This window comes from Penicillium macrosclerotiorum, assembly GCF_028827735.1.
Source record: "Penicillium macrosclerotiorum strain IBT 26536 chromosome Unknown utg000003l_segment0_segment0, whole genome shotgun sequence".
NCBI lineage: Eukaryota > Fungi > Ascomycota > Eurotiomycetes > Eurotiales > Aspergillaceae > Penicillium > Penicillium macrosclerotiorum.
Window position 1 is genome coordinate 6,097,343 of NW_026643083.1, and position 17,717 is coordinate 6,115,059.

Consider the following 17,717-nt stretch of genomic DNA (forward strand, 5'->3'; position numbering starts at 1 on the left):
CGATTCTCCCCACAATCAGTGAATCATAATCACGAATCAGCCCATTGTACAGAGTATAAAATTTTATTTGGTCAACTGTCAAATTGTGAATACTTACTTTCTATCCCAAAGGCCTGCGCCAGGTGACTATTTACATATCCCGAAAACATTTTCTACACGTTGGAATCATGCTGATCACCCTTCAGACACACTCGATCTCATCTTTTACAAGCCGTCAAAAGTACAACAAAGAAGTTTCACATGGAGATCATTGATATATTCGTCTCAACCACATCAGCATCAGCCCGGCGTCGAAAAAAGTCACCAATGACAAAAGAAAGCATCAAGAAAAGGGGTTAGCGATAAACACAGGGGAAGAATTAGAATCAGAAATGAGGGCTGTACATGAATCAAACAAAAACGAAAAGCCTCACATCACCCCCACATAGTAAGTAGTCTGTCCTGTTCCAAATGCACCGTACCAGCACAATCGAAAAGAAGCACAAAATCAGCAGCACGCCAGCGTTCCTTTAGTTTACCTCCCAAACAAGAGAGATAGAGAGTAGAATATTGACACGTGCTGAAAATGTAGTATCATGGTATGTCGTGTTGCAAATTAAGCATAAACACCATGCCTCATGCCTATGCCCAGGTCGTCCAATTTCCTTCCATCAATGTGTAATTATAAACAGAGCGTAGCCTGACTTTCCCAAGAGGCTTTCCATATATGGAGTCGGTCACAGAGACACAGACAAGAGTGAAAAAAATGTATAAAGAACAAGAGGTTGGGAATGGGCTTGTTTTCCCAGGGGCCGGTATTATTAATATTTTGGAGCTCCGCTGGATTACATCCCACGCAAAGAGAGGCATGTTTTTTAAGCCTTCTTGCTGCGAGTCCGCGGGCCGCGGGTCTCGGGCGCAGGCTCGCCGTTGACGAAGACTTCAGGTGTCTGGTTCTCCTTGGCAACGCCAGTGGCTAGTGTAGCTTTGGAGTCCACTTCATTCTGCAGCTCTTCTTCCGAATCTTCGTCATCGCTGCGCTCATCCTTGCGAACGCTGTTGAAGACGTAGTTGGCGAGGATGCGTAGGATAAGGAAGAGCCAGAACAGGTTGACCGCCTGGAGACTGGCCAGCAGACCGAAAGTGATGTACTGACTGATCCAGCATTTGTATTGTTGAGTCTCCCAGTTCAGCTCGAAAGGACCAACAGTGCGGAACTCGGTCAGGACGGCCCAGAGGATCTTCAGGTTCAGATAGTGGCGCAGGTAGATCCACATGCCAACGAACATCCCGAAGTACGGTGCGACAATGATAGAGTCGAGGTAATTCAGAGTCTTGGAGGTCTATATTCAAATCCGTTAGAATTCTTGAACTCGAAGGGGGCATGCCATCCATCATCTCATTTCATTGCATAAAACTTACGGCCAGGAAAAAGTCCGACACGTCATGGGTAATGTAGACGGCGATACCCATGTGGGTGAAGTGGAAGCGGTAACTGAGACCGATGAGAGCCAAGGTGATGATATGGTGGCCGACCAGCTCCTTGAAGTCCTTGCGGGGCTTTTCAAGCTGCAGCAGGAGCACAATGGCTTGCTGGGCCCAGTAACTCGCCTCGAGCAGATAATACGCCTTGAAGATGGCCACGTGCTCCCGGTGCGGGAAGCCCTCGAACATCGCAGTGGTGTTGAAGTACCAAATATCGGACTGCTTCATGACGTATAACCCAAAGGGTCCGAAGATGCCGAAGTAGATGGCAGTGTAGACCTGCTCCATGAAGCGGGCGGTCTTGCCGCGGCCGCGGATGCCGCACCAAACCGCCAGCGGACGGATCATCTGCTGCATGATGAACTCGCGCGTGAACGATAGAACGACCGTGTAGAAAGCCACGAAGGCGATGTCCTTTTCGCCCTTGCCATACATAATGGGTCCGCCGGGGGTCTTGGGGGGTTGCGGGTAGGAAAGGAAGATGGCGCTGTGCATGGGGTTGGACGGGCTTGGATTCACGGCATAGAGCGATAGCAAGAAGACGAGGATGAGTAGCGGCAGCAGCCAAGTGTACTTGAGACAGGTGTCGGCGAACCGGTGGAGGAGCGAGCGATTGCGGCGACGCTTCGAGTGTGTCTTGCCGGCGGATTTGTCGGCGATACGGGATTCGAATTGCTGTGTTCGCATGTCGTCAATACTTGCGCGGCCCTCCACGTTTTTGGGCCGGGCTCAATATTCAAAAATGCTGCTGGCCCGCGAGAAAGGATACGTACCTTGTTCAAATCCGGCGATGTGGGTTCAATGGGACTCACTTCGTTCATCGTGGACATCGCGGGCGCGCTGGTGTCGCCGCGGATGTCCACGCCGAGTTGTGACCGACCGCGCGGACGAACCATCGCGAGCAGTTTCGTTATGTGCCGATGAGGGGAGTCGGGAGGATTTTGAGGATGAGCTCTTCGAGTGGACAACGCACTGAGAGAGGTGTCGAGGGTCCACGACTTCAATGCGATCGGCACGGAGTTTCCCAGCGAAGGTCAAGTTGGCCTCTCACGTGCAATGCGGACCACGAGTGTGAGAACAGCAGCGCGGGATGCAGAACGGGGAGGGTCGGAGGGAAAGAGAGAGAGAGAGAGAGATAAACGAGAAGAACGAGAGTTCAGCAGTAGGAGACGATCCTCGAACTGGAAAAGAAAACGAAGAATCCGCCGGTGGAGCTTGGGTGGCTAGTTCCGTCCACTCTACGTTCAATGCTCTACGTTCAATGGCTCCTCCGAAGTTCGCGGTGGAATGGATTCCCGGTGGGTTCAATGGTGACCTTCGGTGGCTGCTGCTTCTGTCCAGATTGAGCGAGCCCTCTACCTGTTCCAGTTGCTATGATGCTGCCTTCTCGTCCTCTGTTCTACTCTGTTCCCCTTAAAAAAAAGCTCCACTCCACTCCGTCCTCGGCCAACGCGGGCGGATCGCCCTGGCACCGGGATTCCTTGGCATCGGTGGATGCACCATCACATCGATCGTGAATGGCCGGGCGGCTCCATCCGGGTTATTCTTCTCAATATGTATTCTGTTCTCTATTTCCAAACGGCCCGCCAGATTGCCAATGCGATTGCGGTGCTCCGTACGAGGTCAAAGCAAACTTAATCGGCAACTCGTTGGACGGTTCGGGGTACACAGCCAGGAGTCGGGCCCTGAAGACTGTCCCCAGCATCCAGCGATGGCCATTCCCAATTTTCCACCGAGTCCGACGTTATTGGAGGATCGGAAAAGAGACGAGGACGGGCAATTCTGCCACTACGTTATCTGAAGCAGTATACATTATGACTATTCCACAGGGCTTTTGGGCGGCTGACTATATAGAGTAGTCCCTGAGACGCGGTCAAATTCTGTGGATTGCCTTTTAGGTTTAGCTTTGCCGTCGTTGGATTGGCGCTTAAATACCTTGTTGCCGATTCTCTCTATCGCCATCTATGAACTGAGCACTCCTCCGTACTCCATAGCCTTCCGCGCTTGAGATAAAAGAGCCGATCTCGTCCATCCAACTTGACCCTTTTTTTTCTTCCCTTCAGTTGCCTTTTTCCCCTCTTATTTCTCCCATTCCCTTTGCCTGCTGTATCGTAAATGATTGGTCGTCCCGTTTGGAACACTCGCTGTACAAAGGTATTTCCCCCTACTAGTCGCGCCGTGCCCATGTGGGCTCAAACAATTGGTGTGCATATTGCTTTTGTGCTGGCCATTAGTGTTTGGCGGAATAAGGATCGTGGTCCATCTGATCAGACTGAGAGTTTGTCTCGGAAAAGAGACAAAACGTGGGGGCTTCTGAGCTCTAATCATGTATGACGTGGCTGACTGCCGCATTCTAGCTGCTAATAGATTTAAATTATATAGGAAGGCTTTTAGCGGCCGAACTTTTGGGGGATGTAAAGCTTGGGCTGTTTCCCCAATCGAAGAGCGTCAATTTATCTCCACGAGGCAGGGACTCAAGCATTGGCGAGTAGGTCATGTTCATTCGCCTCGATATCTTGCAGGTTCAAGATGGATTTGATGGAAGAGATTCCAGTGTAGTCACTCCAGAGACCCTAACATCCACTGATGCGTAAAACCTGTTTCGGTGACTCTTGGATCAACCCAATGCCTTGACGATTCCTGCCGCCTTTTGACTCACAGCTTAAAGACAGTTCGACTACATAAAAATCAACCACCTCAAGGCGTAAAGATCGTCGCCAACCCCTAGCGGTACGCTGAGAGTCTCTTTCAAGATTAACAGGATATGAAGACCACTAGTAATAGTCATGGGGAAATATTAGAAGAATAAGTATCATGCCCTATATTTTCAACCTTAAGTCTTTTTATACATGGAATCATCTAAGCATGCCAAATGCCCTGATCTCCTCTTAACTCAATAAATCAAATAAAGCATCATGAGAGGAGATAGGTTGCTCCTGAAATGACACTCTCAGCACCAGAACCCAGTCCTTGTGCTTAGGCAGTGTCCTCGGCGTGGGTAGCGACGGTCTTCGCGCCCGCCAGCTTCTCACCCAGAACTTCGACATCGCCACGCTCCGCCGCCATAGTGCGTTTGGTATCGTGGCGAGTCTTCCAGGCCGGGGTACCAATATACGGAATGCCGTGGGGATCCTCGAAGATCTGCTCGGTCTCCTCCAGAGTCTTGCCAGCAGTCTCGGGGAACATAAAGAAGACGTGAATCCACATGGCGGTGAGGAACACACCGAAGATGATGTAGGTCTGCCAGCGAATGTTGGCGAAGGCCACAGGGGTAAAGAGGCCGAGCGCGGTGTTGAAAGCCCAGTTACCAGAGGTCGCCAGCGAGACGGCCTTGCCACGAACACGGAGAGGGTATAGCTCGGGGGGATATACCCACGACACGGGACCCCATGTGGGAGCGTACGAGGCGACGAAAAGGTAGGTACAGGCAATCAAACCCTTGGCCGGGGCACCGGACAGACGCATCGACTCCTCAGCAACACCATCGATACCGCCGATAACAACCTCACCGTAGCTGGCCATAATACCGCCATTGGCATACATGAAGATCATCATCAAGGCAGCACCGATCAGCAAAGTAGGGCGACGACCCCAGCGGTCAACCCAGATCAAGGCTGGGACAGTCATGATCACATTGATAATATACTGAATGGAGGAAGCAAGCAGGTTGGAGTTGCCACTGTAGCCAGCCATGCTGAACACGTAGGTGATGTAGTACATCATGACGTTCATACCAGTCAGCTGAGACCAGATCTGGCACCACAGACCGATCATGGTACGGTTGATCATCTTGGGGGTGAACAGCTCAAGGTAGCTGACATCGGCGTTGCGACGCTCAAACTCGCACATCTCGCCAATCTCCTGCATCTCAGCCTGGACAAAGGGACTGTTGGGATCTCCCTTGCCATGGACCAGAGTCAGAACTTCCTTGGCCTCCTCCCAGCGGTCATGACGAGCCAGCCAGCGAGGAGACTCAGGTAGAATCATCATTCCGAAGAAGAGTAGGATCGCAGGAACCATCTGAACACCCCAGGGAATACGGAAGACCGCTTGGCTGTAGGTGGTGGCCGTGTCGCCACCGATATAGGAGCAGCCGAATGAGATACTATCAAAACAATCGATGATTAGTCGTCCGCACGGTATGTATATAGACATATAGAAAGAATGTCTGGGATGCAGTATCACATACTAGTACATGATCAGAATACCCCAGGTAATCGCCCACTGCTGAGAACCGACAAGACGCCCACGCTTGGAGGGCGGCGAGAGCTCGGAGATATAAACGGGGACCTGAGCAGATTCAATACCGACCGACAATCCGTTGATGACACGTCCAGCAATGAGCATGCCCATGTTTTGCGAGGCACAAATGATGGCGGAGCCGATAACCCTGCACAGGGAACCGAATGTTAGTCACTGTTCGACTCGTAAAACAAGAAAAAAAGTATAGGCCGCTCGAGCCTGAAGCTGTTACGGCCATATGGATTGAGTACATACCAAATACAGCATCCAACCATGATTGCGTATTTGCGACCAAGGCGATCCGAGATAAAACCAGAAATCAAAGCACCAAGCCACGAACCAGCGGGCATGGCAGCCGTCACACCACCCTGGGCCAACGAGCTGAGACCCGAGCATTTTTCATCATCTGTGAAGGGAGGGCCCAAGGGGCCATGGTTGAAGTAGCACTTGTAGGCAGTAGTGCCGAGAATCGCAGACATCGACGAGATATCGAAACCGAAGAGTCCGCCTCCAATGACGGAGACGGCCGCGATCACATAGATGTTCCCTACGACGAACATGATGACGGTAGGGAAGACCTATCTATCACAGAGACACGATGACACAGGGATAGACAAGACACCCGGGATGGGAAAGATGGGGAAGAAAAAGAAAAGAGAGAAAAAAAATCCCACGTCCTACAAGCCTCGAGGCTGGCGCCGGAAAAGGGGAGTCTTTAAATAATAAATTGGCGATCTACATCGATAGGTGAAATTTTCAAGGAAAACAGCCAACAACTAGCAGCCTTGACATTCTCTGCCCTCCATAGACAGGCTCTCCCCGTGGGTGGATGCCGAATGCCGGGGCCGAAACCATTGCGAGACAGGAATCCACTCGGAAACCACAGACAGGGTAATGTTGGGAAAAAAAAAAAAAGAGATAATCTATTTTTTTTTCTGGTAAAGCTCATTTCGGGTAATCTCGAGGAAGAAAGTATTATTAGCTTCCAGCGAAACGATCGAGTGACAAACGTATAGAAAGCGAGTGCAACGTTCCCAGGCGCCGCCAAGACCCTGTTCGCGACCCCAGGGGGAAGTAAAGAAGCTTATTGGTGGACAAATCCTAGAAAGGGTCCACCTAGTATTTTCTGATTGGTGCAATGTGGCCGATCGCTGAAAGGATCCGGGGAATCGGCCACGCGAGCAACTGGTCTAGATCGAATCCAGCATGGCGCCGTACGGAATTCGCCAGTGGGCGTCGATGCCGCATTCGGTCGGCTTGTCTCCTGGTCGGCATCACCAGGATGCCGTGTTCGGCAGCAGGAGTGTACTAACACATCAACATAAGACGGGCCGCTTATATAGATAGCGCCGGTATTCAAATCCGAGGAAGTTTGGAATTCTAGACGATCATCGCGAGTAGAGAATGAGATACCGTATGGAAAAGACAGAAACCGGGGAACTCCCCGCCCATCATGCCATCTACAGCCAACCTTGTCGGCTCATCGCGAATGTAACCCGACTCGGCATCGAACAAGCAGCAAACCAACGGGTCGGCACCAAGTCGAACTCCTGCCAGCGCTTTAAGGGCATGGGCGTATCGCCGCCCGAGATTTTTCGCTCTGGCTGTAATTTATTTTTTTGGGTGGTGCCCACAATATACAATTAACCGGCAGTGAGCCCACTTGGTCTCACGCACGAAAAATCTCTACTGGGTCTGGAGACCAATCCGGGGCCCCAACTACGGGCATTTACCCAGAACGGGACGACCTGGCACGGCTTCACTCGGTCCTGAAGAGTCCTCACTGGCCGGTGCTCGCCGAGGTGGAGTCTCGGGAACGGCCTTTGGGGCTTGTTGGCCTGCTGGACGGCCTTTGCTTTCACGTTGGTCACTCATGACGGGCCCGAATCGTACCGTGTGGCTCCCTGGCAGGACCATAGATTCTCCTTGTTATAGTTGTTTTTACTCCTAACTCTCAGCTCGCAGGTTGGTACCTGTTCATTGATGGATGTGGCGTAAACGAGAAAGCCATCCCGTCCGGGAAGACCCTGACGACCCTGGCCCGATTACTCACTTGGCTTTCCATGGAACCGGCCAGTTACCACACAGTCTGGCCTACTTCCAAAGCCTGGTGGTCTCCGCAGGCTGAAGCTGTCTCGTAGCTGAATGTTTCTGCGCGCTTTTCATAAGCGATGTGGGTCCGTCTTCCATCTGAGCGTGTCGTTTGTCTCGGAAGGGCGAGAAAACAGGGATCGCAGAGGGAAAGGTGCAGATGGCTAGTTCAGGGTTTGGACGCTCCTTCTCCTCATTTTCTCCTCATGTTGTTCCCCGGGTCTCCCCGCCTCCAGTCAAGATAGCATCTGCGGAGCAGTCGGGGTCACCGTGGCCGCATTCGTACACCGGGAAGCCGTTCCCCAGACCGAAAGCTCGGCCTCTCCACAATCCACATGGAACAACGAGAAGCGGGGAGTTGTCCCTGGGTATGGAAATTGAAGGAGTGTTCCTATACCGCTTCCAACAATCCTCTCTTTTTCCTCCCGGAACTCATCGGGCCAGGGCGAAAGCCCTTAGGACAATCCGGTAAACTTTGACGCCAATGGCCAGCACGGACCCTAACCTGCCCATTAACTCCGGGAATAGCACGCCACTATGGCGTCCGGACCCCTGTAACTGCGCACTCGGCCTGATGTAATGGCTGCTGTCTAGGCGCAGACAAGCCTTCTTCTGCGGTTGAGGCTTTTTTGGAGTCCAGCGGGTCCGAGTCTTAGGACATCGCAACATGACGCTGTGGCCGGCACGCCATTGCGCTAGCGCGTCAATTGTACGCCTCCGCGTCATCCAAGTGCACGGTGGCCGAAAGAAGCCCCCACCGGAAATTGAATGGTTTCACATTCAGGAACTCAGGGTCGAACCGTTCTTGACTTTATGGTAGGAAAAAAAGTCGTCCTGTTGCCGGATGGCCGAACCCGCAATGCCGGACTCTCGGGCCAGACACTATTGACAAATTCGGGGAAAGAAAAAGGATTGAACTCTCCACATCCAAGAAATATTACTGATTCAAATCGGTTGCATATCTTGAACAAGCTGAGTATCCTGATTAATTTCAGTGCATGAGCAGGTCATTGGTCTCTTTTATTCTTACCTCTTCTCGGGTTGGTCCAGCCAGTTTGGCATGCTCATTCCAATTTCTCGATAAACCTCTGACTGCCAGAGAATCTTATTCTTTGGGTCTCCTGATAGGCATATTTCTAATCCGAATTTCAGCCATCAACTTAGGATTTGGGAAACGATGTTGAAGAGTCTAGACCACACCGAGACCATAAATCATCTGTAGCCTAAACTCCAACATTGTATGAATTTTCGAGTTAGGACTTATTTGAATATGTGTTGATGAAAAGCAACACACTGGCAACAATCAAATGACTAGGCTTCAAAATTTTAACTCTTGTAAGGATACTATTTTGTAGGGATAATGGCCAATTGAGTATGCAAGGAAATACAGGTACAGATAACGAAGCAGGATCTTTATTGAATTGGGAAGGGATTCGATTCAGAGACAGGGGTTTTCCTATTGTCTGATATCTGATGATTGTTCACATTAGCAGGGGCAGATGATGAATAATGATGGGATAGGGACACTGAGCGAACTCGTATGCTTCACAGGATATATTGTTTTTCCGTTATCTAAATTCAAGCGACTCTTCTTCTAGGGGGTTTCCAGACGCTAGAAGAGGAGCAGGGAAACTTAATGATGGCTCATGAATAAGCTGAGGCCAGCAGGATATACTATGACTATGGTGACACAGTATAGTATTATATGGTCATATACTATAGAATGCAAAGCATATTCTACCATGATGACACGGGTTTCTGAACCACGGAATTAACATTGCCTACCTTAGTACAAGCATCATTTCAAAGTCTCTGGTCTTTAGGAACAAGTCTATTATGTTTGGTGCAACAATATGTGACACCATTCACGTGTGTTACCTTTTTTTGGGCACACTTCAAGATCAGACCGGCTCGGCGAGTACTACAGTCAGGCTTTAGAATATTAGTTTCAGAATCTGCTATAGAGTCCAAAATTCGACCAGTATCGGTACGACGTATGTTCGTAAGAACATTACTCGGTACCAGCGTGGTATCCCAACATTACATGGATATTCAGCTTATGAACACGAACATTTGAGAGCCGTTGGCAAATATCTATATCGATATGCGGTCCTGTACTGCTACTGTGGGTACAATGTGGAATATTTCACTAATCCTGCGTGATCTGACATTCACTACGGGTTGTCTACTTTTTTCGGCATGCCGCCAGCGGCAATGGAAACCGAAACGATGCTAGCAATGAAGACATAACGTTTCTCTGCGGTGTTCAGCCCAGTAACGAGTAAAGTATTGGTTCAATTTGAGACCATTTTCCCTGGTTACTACAGTGAACGGGCTACTGATATTCATTATCAGTTATTAGAATCTTCTAGTGATGATTAATAGCTAACTCCTATTTAGTATGGAACGAGGGCCAAGCCTAAAAGAAGCTTTGCTGGCCTGAACCTAATCTACGACACTCGATCTTCTTATGTTGATCAGTTTTTTTGTGACCAGGATCTTATTACCGAAGTCGGCAAAAACATCCCAAACTTTTCAGATACTCAAAACCTCGCCCTCAACAAGAAGAAAGATGGCATAATGGATACCGAGATTGACACTGCTGACCCCTTCAGGGATATTTTTACCTTGAAGAAAGCGCTTCTAATGGCATTTTTGCGTGGATTCAAAGGATAAGCTTGAGACCAGCCTGCTCCGTGCACTCTCTTACATTATCTTACTACAGGTGTAAAGAACAATGTGTACACCATTCAGATTCATCTCGTTTTTTACCCAAATTATTCCGTTAAGCTATTTTCTAACCAATATACTTAATCAGATTAAGATGACTTACCTTCCATCAAGAAAATTTTATTTCAAAATCCGGCTATTCTGTGGTTAGCATTCTTTCGATGATATGAAAAACCTGTGTCAGTTGTAATCAATTAGTGTGAGGGTTTTCGCTTGACTTTGTTGTCGCTAGTCACCGAGCCCATTTGGGTCAATTAATATACAAGCTACCAAAATGAGAACCATCCACTAAGCAGGAGAATCATTAATTCTTGGTTCATTGATTAAGTGTCTCGGGAGGCTGGAAAGTTCTATGTACGTAGGATATCCAATGAGTATGATTGAATTGAAAAGAACGGGAACTTGAAGTACTATGGAACCAGATATATATCTTATGTAATGAATATGCCATGCATTCGCAAACAGGGAATCATGTATGAAACATGGCTAGGTATCGATAACGCCAGGGAACCCATGAAAAAGAGCATATAAAGAGCAAGAACACAAAGGACGACATGTAGCTGTCACTACCGTACCAACTCCCACTCGGCAACATAAGCCCAAGCCATACCGACCCGCCCTACTTGGGACTGGTACTCCTGGACAGTGACTCCTCGACAATCCTTCCGGTCGCCCAAACTGGTCAGAACAGCCAGAGAGAGCTTCTGACCCGGGGCACCTAGCATACGCGCCTCCGGCACATCAACATACCACAACTCGCCGCCGCCACTGGGGCCTGAGCCAGGCACGTGCGTGAATGGGAGACGATCATCTTTGCGGCCGTCTACTCCGTGTATCATCAATAAGAACAGGCCCGGCTTCTGGCGGCTGTGCTGCGCGAGCGTCCAGTGTTCACATAGCAACCCGAATTGAAAGCGGATCGGGCCAGGGGTATTATATAAAGAGATACGGCCACTGGCTGGGGAGACAGTTTTGCGGCCAATGCTATGCTTATCGGCATCGCCGAAGAATTTGATTGGGGGCAGGCCCGAGGGCATGTCCGGGTTAGTCGTGATATATTCTTCCCAGGATATCTGGCGGCCGTCATCGCGGAAGAAATGGTCTTTATTGCCCGGAAAGTGTTTGAGGCCGAATTCATCGTTCGAGATAGTGAACATGTGCGGTTCAAAGCGTTGGATGTATGGCTGGCCATGACCGTTAACGGCACCGGCACCCCAGCATGGGTCGATTAACTTCCATCTTCCGCCGTCTATTTTCACTGCGTTCCAGGCATGGCCGGCATTATAGGGTGGGACCGAGGCACCGGGGGCCAGAGGCTCGTATCCGAATCCTTTGCCATGACCTGATATTACGATCGCTTCTAGTCCGGCCTTAGTGGCCAATGCGACAAAGAGAGCCGCGTATCCCTCACACACTGCTAGTCCAGTTGCAAGCGTACTAGCCGGCGTTGAGGGCTTGACGCAGTTATTGAAAAACGAGTACACGTCATATTGAACATTGTGATGTAGCCAGGTGAAAATGACTCGTGCCTTGTCGGTCAATGATGGGAAAGGCGCAGTCAACTCGTTCGCTAGCCATCCCAGATCTTGACTTGGAAGCGTGGCACGTGGATACTGAGCGGCGCGAGTATCTGGGCCCGAAAAGTCTCGACACACCAAACACTCGGTGGTAGAGGGCTGCTCAGAAGGACTGGCAGAGGGAACAGATGCGTGAAACCGGGGCTTTGTTGCATTTAATCTAGAAAGATCCGGGCGTGATCCGTGCGGAATAGGCGGGGGTCCGCCGTTCTGGGTCGGTGTGCTACTGGGTCGCGCAGGAATACTTGGGCTCTTGTTCGATATGCCGAACCCAGACTGTCGGGCATCATTAATAGCGGAGTCAGTCGAAGGAGGAGGCAACCGGCGAATGGGGAGGCTAGGTCTGAAGTCCTCATCTGTTCCATTTGCCTCATTCGTATGAGCCTCCACTCCCCCAGATGGCCGGCGGGGTGGTAGTTGGGGGGTGGAGAGAGACGTGTCCGACCGACCAGATGTACGGGTAGGCAAGCTAGGGCGAGATGGTGTAGAAGAAGAGGATGTAGACGAAGAGGATGGCGCTTTCCCACGCAGAGTATTGATCTTGGAAGTCAAGCCACTCATGCGTGATTTGGATTCTGGCCGTGGAGGCTCAATTTCTGTAAGGTCTTCCTTTGGACGCCGGGGAGGCAGTTTAGGTAGATCAGCATCGCCCCAAGCTGGCGCTTTGATCCGGCTGTTACCATTCGAGTTGAGAGATGTAGTTGAAGCCCCGCGCCCTACACTCGTAGCGGCGGTCGATTGCGACGCGTCGGACAGGGTCGATTCCTGCGAAGGCCGCCGTAATGGCTCTGTAGGTCTTCGAGGCGGCAATGCAGGCCGTGCTTCCGGACGAGTGGGAGGTTCTGGACGAGACGGAAGCTCTGGACGCGCTGGAGGGGGAGGGGGGTCGGGCGATCTGATCGGCGTGTAGGTAAGGGCGGAGGGGGCTTTTTAGCTTTCAAATCAGGCTTTGGAGACAGTGTCGGTGGAGGTCGCGGGGTTAGACTTTGGATCTGATCATCTGTAGGCTCATTGCTTATTGCTGCGCTGTCCAGAACAGACCCAGTGACGTTGTATGAGGGCGGGTTGTTGGCGGACTTGCTTCGCTCGGTCACAGGGCGGAATGGCGACGGGTCTGTGCCGGACTGCGCTGCCTGGGCTTGCTTTAGAGCAGCAATACGCTGCTGGATGGAACCGAGCTGTGGTTCTTCCGCCATGATGTTTGTCGTCGTCGTCGAGGGGAAGATGTCCACGGCCGCCAAAATGCTGACGAGAATTTAAAAGACAGACAAGGCCTGTAGACGCTGTTTCATTCCCCAGTGCTGCTTAAGTGGCTTGGCGGGGGCCGAAGCGCAGCTCCGTGGGATTTGAAATCACCAGAGTCGCAACAATGCAGGGTATGAGAGAAACTGCAGCCAAAAAGCCAAAGCAGGACACGGTTGACCGGTGGATGAAGTCCAAATTGCAGTGGACGCGGCTCAAGTTGAGGGGCCGACTCGGGTTGGGGGCGATTCCGCCTCGCGGGGGACCATGGGTCAGCACCGTCAGGATCGGGGTTCAGCAGGTACCAGGGACCGTGACCCCGAGTCAACAAACATCATTCGATATAGTTGATCAGATCCAGATGTCGTGTGATTAATCTATTTCGATTCTACATGATATGTGGGAGAAAGAATGTAAATTGTGAAGCTTTATTTCCAGCATGTCGCCCTCCACCGTTCAGACTCCCAAACGCCTTGAGGCGGCTAGAGGAGCCCCCGTCTAGGGAAAGACAAGAACATAAGAGAGAAAGAGAAACCTAGGTACGTGCGGATGAATGGATGTGAAGCATCCCACAGTAGAACAAGAGAGAACAATGCACATAAAGAAGTGAGAGGCCGAGTCGCAAGGACGAAGCATTCCAGAACATTGGGTTGCTATAAAGAGCTCACCCAGTCGCATCTAGAAGCTTAGAACGCGATAATTGACCCTAAAATAAAAGGGGAATACATCACGGGGAGAAAGGAAAAAAAAGAAATCACCACAAAGATAGGGTGGCCGCGAGGACCAGGAGTCAGGATCGATCGATCGTCAACAGCATCACATCATCCCAATGTACATAATCGTCAAGGCGGGCCAAGGAAAAATATCTTCGAGCGACCACCCTAAACATTCTTGTACAGCAAAAGAGGCTCGCCCACATTCTCAATTTCGGGAATGGTGCACTTCAAGTCAAATGCCTTGGCCAAAACGATTTTAAAGATCTAAGAAAGGTGAGTAAGCAAAATAAGAACGTGTGACAGAACAGACACGACAAACCTTCTGAACATTAATGCTATGGCTGGTGCTGCTGAAGATTAGACTGGCCTTCATCGCCTTGGCAAATCGCTTCGCCTGTTAAGGAAGTCAGCATGCCGTAGGATGTTGAAGGGAGGCAGGCAGATGGAGAAAAGAAGTACCTGGAGAGAAATTTCCTCTTGGTCCTCACGAGGAAAGTTCACGAAGTGATCGTATTTGGTGCCAACCAAGAAAGGAATGGCGGTTTTGTTAAACCCCCGACCTTGGCGATACCATTCCTTAATGGAGTTCAAAGTGCTCTTACGGGTAAGGTCGAACATGAATAAGATGGCAACCGCGTCATTGCAGACCAATGGTAGCATGTTGACAAATTCACGTTGGCCGCCAAGATCCCAGATGGAGAAAGTGATCTCGGTGTTGCGGATGGAAATAGTTTTCTCCATAAAGTTCACACCTACAGTTGGCATTCGGTCTGATTAGAGCGAGACCTTGACCAGATTCTGGGGAACTTGCTGGAAGCCACCTACCTAGGGTCTGGATATAGTCCTCATCCCAGCTTCCCTCTACGTATTTGACCATCAGGCTAGTCTTGCCGATTTGGGCATCTCCTACCATGCCAACTTTGATGACAACGCTGTTCTTGGACGCCTGTGCAGGCTGTCGCTGAGCGGCGTCCGTCGGCGGTTGGGGCAGTTGAGATGGGGCATGTCGCTCTGGTCCACTAGAGAATCCAGAGCCAGGGCGGGAGGCCGGTGGCAGTTGAGGTTGCTGGTGATTAATGGAGGGAGAGGAATTGAGACGAGTCGCGGCGTCGGCATCGGGAGGAGCGTATTCGGGAGCAGAGTGGTGGAAGTCGGTCGAGCGAGAGTGGTAGTGCGCCTTGGAATCGCTGTTGTAGCCGTTATCGAGGCCAACGCGACCCGTGTGAGGCTCAGCAGGTAGTGGCTGCTCTATGTTGACACTGACAGGAGCCAGCGCCGGCTGTTCCAGAGGGCCAGGTTCAGATGGGACGACTTCCTGAGCAGGCGGCGCTTCCGACGCCTGGAGCTCTTCTGCCGGGAGTTGCTGCGGCTCTGCAACAGCAGGGACCTCGGAGACAGGCTGCTGTAGCGGATCCATGGTTGACTGCAAAGGGTTGGTCGTTTAGAGGAGAGAAATTTCGACGGGCAACCTGTTCGATGCGTATCACGGTTAGTGCCCTGCGGGGAAAGGAGACCCTTGCGTGATATGTCACCAACCAGTTCCCGGGGGCTTTTCGAGTGGCAATGATGTCCAATCAATGGCTATCTAGGGTGATAATTCTCCTAGAACACTCGACGAAGCCAGAGATTTGACGCAGAGCTCCTCACTCGATGGTGATTCCGAGCAAAAGGATCGGGGTTCGGTGTAAACAGTGGTCAGGCGAGAGTCGGAGGAAATTGCACCCGGGGAGCAGTAAGGAGAAAAGAGAGGCAGACGTCAGCAGAGCAAACGAGGGCAGTCAAACGCAGGAAGAACGATTGAGAGCATTCGCGCCCGTCCAGTCTCGACCAGGCCAGTCTGGTTGTTCAGCTGGTGTTGACCAACTGCGGGAACTGCGGGATCTGCGCTAGTCCACGATTGGCTTAGTGCGTTGCCCGCGCTGGCGCCCAAAATTTCCTGAAAAAGTTCTTATCGGCCCTTCCCCTCCATTCCTACGTTCACCATCCGCCGGCGTGTACGCTGTCATTATGTCTAAGAGATCTGCGGATGCGACCGACGAGCAGTCGGCGGCGCTCAAGGCCGGCGAGCGCCCAATGGTCGATGCCCCCGCGGACGAAGTGGGGGAGTTCGAGGACGAGTTCGAGGATGAGTTCGAGAGCGAGGACGAGATCTTGGAGGCCGGTGTCGACGGTCGTCCCGATGCAGAGCGTGAGGAGGAAGAGCGAGGTAGGTTTACGACCTGTGGAATTTCTCCGCCGTATCATGAAAACATGTGTCTAATTTCAATTTGCCTTGGGGAAATGTACAGAAGCTATGGAGGTCGACAAGCAGACTTTTATTCCTGGCCGGACAAAATTGGCACCCGGCGAGACATTGTCCCCCGATCCCTCAACCTACGACATGCTGCACACCCTCAGCACGCCCTGGCCGTGCCTGTCTTTCGATATCGTGCGCGATACTCTGGGTGACAACCGCAAGACGTTCCCCGCGACTGTCTATGCTGTTGCCGGTACCCAGGCAGAGGGCTCCCGAGCCAAGGACAACGAGCTGATGGTGCTCAAGATGAGTGGTCTCAGCAAGATGGAGCGGGAAGGCGAGGACTCCGACGAAGAGTCAGATTCCGACGACGACATGGGCGAGCCAATTCTCGAACACAAGTCTATCCCCTTGGGCTCGACAACCAACCGCATTCGCTGCCACCAAACGCCCTCTCAATCGGCGGACTACTCGAAACCCCCTCAGACACTCACTGCGACTATGCTTGAGAATTCCCAGGTTCTCATCCACGATGTTACTGCCCACCTTTCCAGCTTCGATGTACCTGGCACCATCCTCCCTCCTTCCGCCTCAAAGCCTCTTTCTACTCTCCGCATGCACAAATCCGAAGGTTACGCCCTGGATTGGTCTCCTCTTCAACCCCTCGGCAAACTCCTGACTGGTGACAACGATGGTCTGATCTATGTGACCACTCGCACCGAGGGCGGTGGCTGGGTGACCGACACTCGACCGTTCACTGGCCACCAGTCGTCCGTGGAAGAGCTGCAGTGGTCTCCGAATGAGAAGAACGTGTTCGCATCCGCGAGCAGTGACGGTAGTGTGAAGGTTTGGGATGTGCGATCCAAGTCCCGCAAGCCTGCCGTGGACGTGCAGATCTCCAAGACCGATGTCAATGTCATGAGCTGGTCCAACCAGACCTTCCACCTACTGGCCACTGGCGCTGATGATGGACAGTGGGCCGTTTGGGACTTGCGCCATTGGAAGCCCAACGCGGCGGGCCGGATCACTGCCTCCCCTGTCGCCTCGTTTGACTTCCACAAGGAGCCCGTCACAAGCATTGAATGGCACCCAACTGACGACAGCGTGGTCGCTGTGGGATCGGCTGATAACACTGTCACTCTATGGGATCTCGCTGTCGAGCTGGATGATGAGGAGAGCCGACAGGCGGGCATTGCGGACATCCCGCCGCAGCTGCTCTTCGTTCACTACATGGAATCTGTCAAGGAGGTGCATTGGCAAGCTCAGATGCCGGGCACTCTGATGGCGACCGGCGGCAATGGCTTCAGGTATGTACATGACACGAGTTTTTGGGACTCTTTGGAATGCTCGTACAAGACTTCGTACTAATCTCTTTTCTTCACTCTACTTTATAGTGTCTTCAAAACTATCAGTGTCTAG

At 51.5% G+C, this 17,717-nt stretch overlaps 6 protein-coding genes across 6 annotated transcripts; 1 reads left to right on the forward strand and 5 right to left on the reverse strand.

Moving 5' to 3' along the window:
- Window positions 1-854: 854 nt before the first annotated feature.
- On the reverse strand, window positions 855-2,360 carry N7462_005104 (TLC domain-containing protein; the record flags this gene model as incomplete). Its single annotated transcript, XM_057076829.1, has 3 exons — window positions 855-1,322; window positions 1,402-2,139; window positions 2,238-2,360. 3 exons carry the CDS (start codon window positions 2,358-2,360, stop codon window positions 855-857), a joined length of 1,329 nt encoding a protein of 442 aa, XP_056936334.1.
- Window positions 2,361-4,440: 2,080 nt separating this feature from the next.
- Window positions 4,441-6,266, reverse strand: N7462_005105 (sugar porter family MFS transporter; the record flags this gene model as incomplete). Its single annotated transcript, XM_057076830.1, has 3 exons — window positions 4,441-5,569; window positions 5,654-5,854; window positions 5,962-6,266. 3 exons carry the CDS (start codon window positions 6,264-6,266, stop codon window positions 4,441-4,443), a joined length of 1,635 nt encoding a protein of 544 aa, XP_056936335.1.
- An 820-nt stretch (window positions 6,267-7,086) lies between these two features.
- On the reverse strand, window positions 7,087-7,581 carry N7462_005106 (uncharacterized protein; the record flags this gene model as incomplete). Its single annotated transcript, XM_057076831.1, has 2 exons — window positions 7,087-7,265; window positions 7,440-7,581. The coding sequence occupies 2 exons, from the start codon at window positions 7,579-7,581 to the stop codon at window positions 7,087-7,089; spliced, it is 321 nt and encodes a 106-aa protein (XP_056936336.1).
- Window positions 7,582-11,093: 3,512 nt separating this feature from the next.
- On the reverse strand, window positions 11,094-13,300 carry N7462_005107 (uncharacterized protein; the record flags this gene model as incomplete). The annotated part of the gene is made up of 2 exons (XM_057076832.1): window positions 11,094-13,030; window positions 13,090-13,300. 2 exons carry the CDS (start codon window positions 13,298-13,300, stop codon window positions 11,094-11,096), a joined length of 2,148 nt encoding a protein of 715 aa, XP_056936337.1.
- A 927-nt stretch (window positions 13,301-14,227) lies between these two features.
- N7462_005108 (Spg1/Tem1 GTP-binding protein) lies at window positions 14,228-15,479 on the reverse strand (the record flags this gene model as incomplete). Its single annotated transcript, XM_057076833.1, has 4 exons — window positions 14,228-14,326; window positions 14,382-14,456; window positions 14,522-14,814; window positions 14,888-15,479. 4 exons carry the CDS (start codon window positions 15,477-15,479, stop codon window positions 14,228-14,230), a joined length of 1,059 nt encoding a protein of 352 aa, XP_056936338.1.
- A 491-nt stretch (window positions 15,480-15,970) lies between these two features.
- Window positions 15,971-17,717, forward strand: N7462_005109 (ribosome biosynthesis protein RRB1; the record flags this gene model as incomplete). Its single annotated transcript, XM_057076834.1, has 3 exons — window positions 15,971-16,268; window positions 16,351-17,605; window positions 17,693-17,717. Coding segments are annotated over 3 exons (1,578 nt in total), but the record flags the coding sequence as incomplete, so codon positions are not given.